The sequence below is a fragment of the Manduca sexta genome, chromosome 20, assembly GCF_014839805.1.
Source record: "Manduca sexta isolate Smith_Timp_Sample1 chromosome 20, JHU_Msex_v1.0, whole genome shotgun sequence".
NCBI classification, from domain to species: domain Eukaryota; kingdom Metazoa; phylum Arthropoda; class Insecta; order Lepidoptera; family Sphingidae; genus Manduca; species Manduca sexta.
Window position 1 is genome coordinate 944267 of NC_051134.1, and position 9544 is coordinate 953810.

The 9544-nt window shown below is 32.5% G+C and overlaps 1 protein-coding gene across 1 annotated transcript; it reads right to left on the reverse strand.

The window, feature by feature from the left end:
• Positions 1 to 137: 137 nt before the first annotated feature.
• On the reverse strand, positions 138 to 8845 carry LOC119189917 (S-adenosylmethionine synthase-like). Its single transcript, XM_037440736.1, is given in 11 exon segments — positions 138 to 365; positions 1607 to 1680; positions 1683 to 1737; positions 3287 to 3372; positions 3588 to 3732; positions 4269 to 4318; positions 4321 to 4380; positions 4937 to 5059; positions 5141 to 5218; positions 5557 to 5878; positions 8685 to 8845. Coding segments are annotated over 10 exon segments (999 nt in total). The 5' UTR covers positions 5672 to 5878; positions 8685 to 8845; the 3' UTR covers positions 138 to 152.
• Between the last annotated feature and the right edge of the window lie 699 nt (positions 8846 to 9544).

The following is a 9544-nucleotide window of genomic DNA, read 5'->3' on the forward strand; positions in this document are numbered from 1 at the left end:
TAAGTATGAAAAACTTGAGTACTACTCAAATAAAGTCTATCAAACTAGAGTTGATATTTTGTAGGATACTAGTAATCGTGTTTTAACATTCGAAACGTTGCCAATGCAAAAGTACTTTCACCGCTTCTTTGCTTTCCTGAGTAGGTGTTTCATTAATAATGTGAGTATGTGTGTGAGATTACCTGCACCATGCAGCGGCGGCAGAGGCCGGCTTTGACGAGCGACTTGGCGACCCAGCGCGCGGCGTAGGCGGCGGAGCGGTCGACCTTGGTGAAGTCCTTGCCCGAGAACGCGCCGCCGCCGTGCGCGCCCCAGCCGCCGTACGTGTCCACGATGATCTTGCGCCCCGTCAGGCCCGCGTCCGACTGCCGACAGATCAATCCTTGTAATATTATCACCCTTTAATTATATAGATACCACTGAGAGAGATTAGGCCTAAGTGCACCATGCTGACCCAGTACGGGTTGGGATACTTCGCGACTCAAAATTCTTAAAGATATTTTCCTTCACCGTTAAAGCAAGCGATAATTCACAAACAATACACATATAACTTTAGAAAAGTCGGAAGTGCGTGCTATTGTCTTGGGAATCTGCGTTTCAGCAGTCACCTCCACTCCCAAATAAGCTATATCAATCGATACTATTCAACAATCCTCCATTGGTTTAGGGTTAGATCCATGGGTCGGGCGAAGTATATTATGGGGTTTATCTGGAATTGCCCAGAAAATGATAATAGGCTCCTCTCTTATTACCAGGGACACAATGGATGGCAGAATTTGAACGTGTTTCACCTCTACCTACCCTAGATAATGAAGAAGACGTGACGCCGTTATGTTTTGATAGTAATGTGCATATGATCAACATTTAAAATAGATTATGTATTTATTTGCATAATTTGGTCTAATTTCGATCAATATATTCACATTAGCTTTTGGCGGCGATTTAGCATATTTTTATAATTCATTCAAGTGTATATTATATATTCATTCAACAGTTTATAAATTATTTATCTTCTACCCCCACAATTAAACTTTAATAAAACAAATACAGAATATTGGTGCACATATGGTATTTGTTATAATGTTCATAATTATAAATTTTAAATCATTTGACTCGCATGGTTATGCAATTCATTTGTAAGAAAAAAAAGATAGTTTACTGGCATAATTAAAATAACTTTCAGATTGCAGTAATGCTAAATGTCACTAAGGTCATGTAATAAAGAATTCGCAAAACACATTACGCCAATACCGATTCTATGCAATGAATAAGACATTATTTACTAATATCGTTACTCGCCTTTATTGCAACTGTTATGATCTGCTTCACTAGAAACTAAGTTCTATTTTGAGTGAGAAAATATATTTTGTTCTCTTCCAATAAACAGCTTTGAATTGTACAGAGGCGCTTAGCAGTTGAATTAAAAAATATATAAAGTCTATAATAAAACCGTATATTACGCTGAATAGTTTTTCATGTCTAGACCTCTATTAAATACTGATAGCTAATATAATAATAACGATCTTTAACATCATACTAAACCAAACATGCACTAATTGTAGTCAAGCAGGCGCTAAAGAAATACTAAAAAAACAACTCAATTTACCTGTGGCCCACCAATGATGAACAATCCACATGGGTTGATATGGATCACAGTGTTATTGTCAAGATACTGACTCGAATAACCTCCTTGATAACCTTCTCCTTGATCTCGTCACGTAGATGGTCCAGTGTTATCTAAAAAATATTTCATGTTTATTTTACTGTCAAAAAATTATATCTACATTCATTACACAACTCACTTATCTCCATATCCATATTGTTATATTGACTAAAAACGTAAGCACACAGTTGCCTTTCTTCTACAGATAGTCATCACTTAGGTAGGTAGCTAGCAAAAGTATGGTGGTAGGTTACCTGGGCAAGAATCTATATCAGCCTCACTGGTGAGAATTTTATCCTGAACATTAGTTTATTAATTCTTTTATCTCCTTTATCTATAACATTATTCTCTGCTTTTAATTTAAGACAATACTAAATATTCGAGGTCATATTATAAGCAATTTTTAAATCGTAAAAGTATTTTATTATTATGATGTATCTTGACCTGTCATAAATGCAACTATGTTCGTCTATGTGGCTTATAAATTATTTTATTATTATTGTTCGTAACTGAGGTTATCTATGGAGTAGTAAATTGTTAGTGCTATAGAATTGATTAGGTGCTGGTAGATTTTCCTATGAGAGTCTGTCTGAGTGTACTTTCGTGTATTTATTTTTGTCGCCAAGCGTGTTCATACTGTTTGGTTTTAATTTCAAGGGCTTTGTAACCAGTTTAAATAATTACTTATATAATTATTTAACTTATACTTATTTAACACTAAGGTGTATTTATACACAAATTTTATTACTCTATGATTTAAATATATTAACATGTTTGGATTTGGGTGCTAAACAATAAATTATTTTATTGTAAAATTTGCAGTGGAGGTTTAGCCAAATTATATATATAAATATAAAATAATTTGCATTTCAATATAAAAATGAACACATTATATTGCATATTATGTTATGTATTTTTAAAAAGATTCATTTTTGTTTATGAGGGTACTTAAAACATGTTTGACATTAACATTTCATTATGTATTGCAATTTGTAGTGTAGACAGATCTATCCTTTTTGCAGAGTGATAACATCTCTATTCAACACATTTATTGAGCATTCTAATATCTATAATTTTGATACCTATTATTACTGAGATTTAGCGTCACAGGGAATATGATTAAACACCTACAATTATTACTATGCATTAGTTTCAACTCTTATGCATTAGTTTCAACTCTTAATATGATGAACATAATATATATTTTTATCTTTGTGGACGATACTTTTAAAATATAATTATTTTGCATATTTCGAGGTTAAAACTATGTGTGAAAATACTATAATATGCAAATGTGGTCCATATATGTACATGAATAAAACAAAGTTTCAATTTACTAGACTTAACTTTTACGCAATACTTCCAAAAAATCACGTTTTGAGATTTTTTAGGTGAAAAATAAAGGGATAAATAAATTTAAGAGCTTTAACATTTTATACCTAAACAGATAATTTTAATTAAAATATGAATTGCATTTACCTTGAAACAACGCATTGAAAGTAAAATAAGATTAAAAAAGAGACTCAATCACATTTAATGTGTTCAATTCGTGCCTCAATGAATGCAGAGCTTGTTTTAAGAAACCTAAATTAACAGATAATGTATTATAAAGAATTTATATACCTTCTCAGAATGTTGAAGTGAAACCACCACGGTGTGGACTCTCTGTGGCACAGTTGCACCTCCAGCAAAAATATATTCAAGATGTAACCTGTTAAAAGAATATTGCAAAGAATGTATTAACATTAATTTGACATATTCAACACATTAAAACTATACTAACATTACGCGATATTTTATTACCAAAATAATTATTCAGCTTTTAAAATATTGTCAAAAATAATCTGATAATTAATCTGCATCGCTTAAGATAAATTGTACATATATCCTACAGTAAAATATTGGTATACTGCATCTTGGTATACCTGTGTTTTAGAGTCAGGACGAGCCCACCAGAATTCGCCGTTTCGCCTCAATTCGGCAATTTTTTGATTGAGTCTGTGAGCCAGCACTACCGTCAAAGGCATGCATTCTTCAGTTTCATCTGTTGCATATCCAAACATCAACCCCTAGAGAAATAAACATTTATGTATATTAAAAAATCCATATACAAATGTAAATATACTTCACTACAATAGGACTTTCCTCATATTCATCTTTTAAGATGAATGTAAAGAAATGGAATTCCCCTGTTATAATAAGACAAAGATCACATCTCATACAATAAAATATTCTGTTTCCTTATACATGCAATTGTCATTATGCATAATGGAAAACATGACAATGCACTATTAAGTTATTTATGACCCAATTAATATAGTGTACAGATTAAAAAATGCACTGAAAATAATGTATGAAATGGTACCATTTTTAAAGTCCACTAATGTAATTAAATAAGTGGTATGCATAAGATTTAATTAATTCTTATCAATATGTATGTGAATGTATACCCACATTCTTTGTATGCAATATAAACATTTAATATAATTGTCCTTCATGTGAATTAATGATAAGAGCAGGTGAGCTGGGCTTGGTGATTAATGGATGATTCACCATGTGAGGAAACTCAACAAAATTAACAAACATTATGGGGAACCGTGTTTACCTGATCTCCAGCCCCAACTTCCTCCTCATTTCTATTCTCATGCACACCGCAGCAATGTTTGGAGACTGTTGGTCGAGAGCCAGCATGACACTGCACGCCTTGTAATCAAAGCCTGGCCCCAACATGCTCATTGTTAACAATATCTAATGCAGTCTTATAATGTACCTTACAGTTACCTAAATCTAGCCCATGGATAACTGATGGTTGTGTTTGTTCGATGTTCATCATGTTGCACAATTGCAAAAGTATTACATTTCACACAACTTTTTGCAAATTGATATCACAAGTTGTGCAATTTAATCTTATAGGTAATGTTTCACCAAGTCCATGCAATGATATACCCATGTTGTACTTTTAGAATGTAATTTTGAAGAACCCAATGTTGTCTCATGCATAACGCTTGAGCATAATCTGTACCTGATCTCCAGCCCCTATATCTATTTCGTCTCTGTCTTGGTACACACCCTCAGCTATATTTGGACTTTGCTCTTCAATTGCCACTAACAAGTTTAGTGTGCGCCAATCAAAACCTAGTGTGCATTTAACAATAATTACCAAGGTGTATTGTGCTCACACGGAAATATGACACAATATGTTTAAAGTCTAGTCAGTCTGGCTGGAAGCCAATTGACTATTTATCACTAAATTACCAGGGACAGAATGCATACCTTTGGACGAGTCGTCGTAGCCGATGTGCTTCACCGTTTCTCTGACAACCTTTTGGTAATCTACATTGGCTTTTGATGTAATCTCGCCGCATAGAAGCACCATGCCCGTTTTAGTCACGGTTTCTGTGGATAATTTATTTCATTAGGTAATTACTGCGATAATAAAAAAATCTGTACATAAAATATATACATTTTCACACTTACCGCAAGCTACTTTTGCATCAGGATCCTGTCTCAAATGTGCGTCTAAAATGGCATCACTGATCTGATCGCACATTTTGTCTGCAAACAAATAAACAAAACTGGTTCATATTTATTGACAAATCCACAAGTATTTAAATTTCATCATTGTTTGGCTCGGACCACGTGTTGTGACTATTTTGACAAAATGTGATTCAAGGTGGTCGGCGGCAGGTACCATGATGTAACAAAACATTAACGTCGTTTACATGTGATAAATGTTTAGCCTTACTTAACCTAAAGAAAATCATGAATGTGGAGTCATTGTAATGTTATGGCTATTTCACGTAAGTATTCGTCTGTACTTTATCTGCGCACATGTTCGGTCGGCCATTTTTCGTTGGTATCACAAATGCTGCATGAAAATGATGAAAACTAACCTGGATGACCCTCGCCAACAGATTCTGAAGTGAACAAAAACACTGATCCATCTTCCATGTCATAACTGTGTCCGTTTGTTTTTGCGTACCCATTCATTTTTGAGGTCTCCGGCATTCTGAATTTAGAGTTAGCTCACAAAAATAACCCGAAAGAGTCCCCCTATATTAACACTGTGGAAAAGAGGTCCGCCGCGCGCTCACGCTGATATTTATAAGGTCGGAGAGGCGCCACAGGGCTGTTAGTTTCCACCAATAAAAACGTCGCTGCCAATCAATTTACGCCTTCCTATTGGTTAAAATACTTTGTTTTGACTGGATCAGCCTGCAATAGATAAAAAATAGCCCGCTAATTCTTATAAATGTAAATTGAAAATTCAAACAATGTACCTAAATGGAAATCCCGTAAATTTATTATGTCTCCGTATTTACGATTCAATTATAATAAATTATTTTATTATTATTTGGAAAAGGTGCCTAATAAAATATTGTTTTTAGAAATAAATATAAATAAAAATATTATAGGTACCTACTTACATAGACAGAGTTGGACAATCGACAGTATGTATCCCAAATTCTAAAAATGTAATTTGTAATAGGGGACCGGCCTATGCTTGGTTTTGTACATTATTCTATATGTAATGGCTTTTAATGCGAAAAAGAAGCACGTCTGCGAAAACAGCATAAAAATTGGTTAAAAAATGAGTGAGTAATTCATATTTAAAATATTGTAACGTGCAGAAGTGGGCATGATGTGGGGATATCGCTTCATCTCTTTCTTTCGCACGCGTCGTAATTCCGGATGACGTCACATGTGGATATTTTGTCTCTTTTCTGTTTCTTGTTAACTACCCTTTCCGCCGAAATTCAAAGACTTATAACTTGTTGATTTTTACCGGATTTTAATAATTCCTTTTGTGTTATAATTTATATAACGTAAATATTTGATAATAGTAAAGAACAAAATGAGTCCGGTACCCTATTGATATTTCAAATACCTATCTGATGTTGAGGTATTTTGTATTTCGTAAAAAAATAAAATACTTGTGACTTCAAAATACATTTTAACATAAATACTTTTAGCCATCTTATTAATGAGTGATTTCTGCAGAAAACAATTATTCTTTCCTCAACAAGACGCTATTTTTTTGAAAATGGTAAATTTAAAAATTATGTTTTCATAAAAGGAAATTCTTTTTGCTTATTTGTATTCTAAGAAGAAATTATTAAAACAAGTCCTCTTTTTTATTTAATTTAAAATGTGTAACTTCAAAATATTTTGAACTTATTTCGTATTTTTGATATGAAAATTTATATTTGATACGATTTTTTTTATTTTAATTAAAGCTAAGGATGTACACTACTATTGAAAGCAGCGACCATAATATATCCAGTCGCTGATTGAAAGGATAATAATAATTAGGGAAGATTGAGGTCGAATGAAACAAGAGTCATTTGCAACATGTCAAGTATCTAGCAAAGGGTTAGTGAAAAATAATGCGTTAAGTATTGAGATCGATGAACAGACATCGATGTCATGCAGAGAACATTTTACATTTTTGGTTTATAAAAAGTAAATAATTTGACATTATATCATTTGGCATTGCTTCCAAAATATTAAATTTCCTCGTCTCAGCTGACTGTTGCCCTTGCTATGAATATCCCAGAAGAGATTATGAGAGTAAATATTTACATACAGCGGTAGATATTTTATTATGTAACAAATTATTTGTAACAGGAATCTGAATACAATTGAAATGGGGTAATCGAAACACGTGTTATTTAGTCCCAAACTGTATCTCATACTCAAGGATGTTTCCTAAATCTTATTTTAGATATCAGAAAATAGTTATAAAACTTAGAAAACTGCAGAATTTAAGTATATGAAAAATATCTATTTAAGGCGATACCTCAAGGTCCATTTCCATACATTTTGTTTCACCTTTAATCTGGGTAACTAAACAAGTATTGGCAAGTAAAGAATTTAAATTCACGTCTAGTTAGTGATTAGTTCTCGCAGTTGAAAGAAAAACATAAAAATAATTAATAATCATGGATATTTCGGCCTTTAAAATTTGACGAAATTTTGAAAATGGACCTTGAGGTATCCTTAAAGTAAATAATTAGAATGAAACTATCATTCATAATTATTTTCTTTAAAAAAAAAATATTTTTACCGTCTCATTAAAAGAATCAATCAATCTGAAGTAGACCATGTTTCAGGTAACCCTAGATACCGTTTCGATACTCTGACGTATAGTTCGTTGTAACGATTTTATTATTTTAAATTGATCATACTAAGGATATGTGCAATAATCCACATCAATGCAGTTATTTTGTAGCGAAATGATTTAGCTTTAGTTTCAGGCTATTACCGGTTAGATAGGATGTAAATTGATTTCAAACTAGAACGTTTTTCCAAAAATGGCTCCAATTGACCCTAGTCTCCCCTAAATGAGTACATAAGTGAGTAGGTTAGTGTAGTTTATTGTAAAAAATATTCGCCCAGGTTGTATCTACCGATTTTGTTCCTAGATATTATGCTCTATAAATAATTGTGACGCAAATTATGTTATGCACTTTAGGTGATTCTATTAAATTAGCAGTACGCTAATAAACGCATAAAGAAATGGAGATGGATTTGGGTAATCATAAAGAAAAACTAGGTACTTTCCTATCTATGATTTATCATTTAGAAAATAGCATTCGAAATGATAAATCATAGATCGAATGATTGACTTAGCACGGCCGTTTAAATCATAATGTTTGATTTTGTTACCCCTCTGCACCTACGTTCTACCTTCAAGCATACAGGTAGATAGGCAATAAAAAATAGTAATAAAAAAACTAAAAAACTTAAATCATTAATAAATATATATTATACTAAAATAATGAACTTCCATAGGAGCGTATCGGTCGGTAGAGCGCAAATAGGTCGGTAGAAACTAGCGCAAAATGTTCATGCTGCTAGACTTACGACTGCTGTGCATTGTCTCAATCAGCAAGTATTATGAATTAAAAGAACATTCCCTTACGATACTTATATTTAAACTTATTTATGTGCCTAGGTATTTTATGTTAACAAAGTTAATGTAGACAAATAAAATTAAATAGAAAAATAAAACACAAACCTTTGAAGAAATCCGTTGTTGTCACTATTACAATTTATTTTCGGAAAAATATTATTCTTTTATAACACGAGCACGTGTGTTCAGACTTCAGAACTCGTCGCAAACTGAGATTATTCGTATTGCTTCGTGTTTACATAAGCACGCCAGTTGTGGATGACAACAAAATGTGCACTTTCAGTGTTATTCTCGATATAGTCCGACAGCTCGGTATTTTTATAACTGCTTTGTTACTATAAAAAATATTATGTTTTTAAATAAAATACCTACTTTATATTTCATCACGTAAAGGACCAAAGTTGCAATTAAGGTACAATCTGAACCAGCCGTACTTATCCTTTTTTATACGGGCGGCAAAGACGGCTTTTATTGTGGTATGTCTGGCCACAATATAAATTTATTGACTTACTTAAAAACGTAATTAAAATTTAATATTCAAATAAAAATTGCTTTATTAGCACTGAATTATTTTTTCTTATAAGATCAGTAGAATAATCTTGGGTAAAGTTTCTTTAATTTTGCTAAATTTTTTTAAGTCTGGTGTGCAAAAGCGTGGATGTCCGCATGGGAAAGCTCGGCGGTCTGCAAGTAAAGTATAGCTGGTCAACAATTCATAATAATAATTGTTATTATTACTAAATTAAATTTGAACCAATTATATAACTACGGACATTTTAAACTTTGGATAAAATTAATAAAAAACATAAGGTAAACCAAAGTACCTAGATCGGGTTGGCAGGTATGAGGAGGTAAAAGATCGCGATCCTCTCGGATGAGTACGATAGTTATTTAGCATAACTAACACATCAAGACTACTTAATACTTATTAGTAGTAAAAAGTAGATAATAATTACATAGAGGAA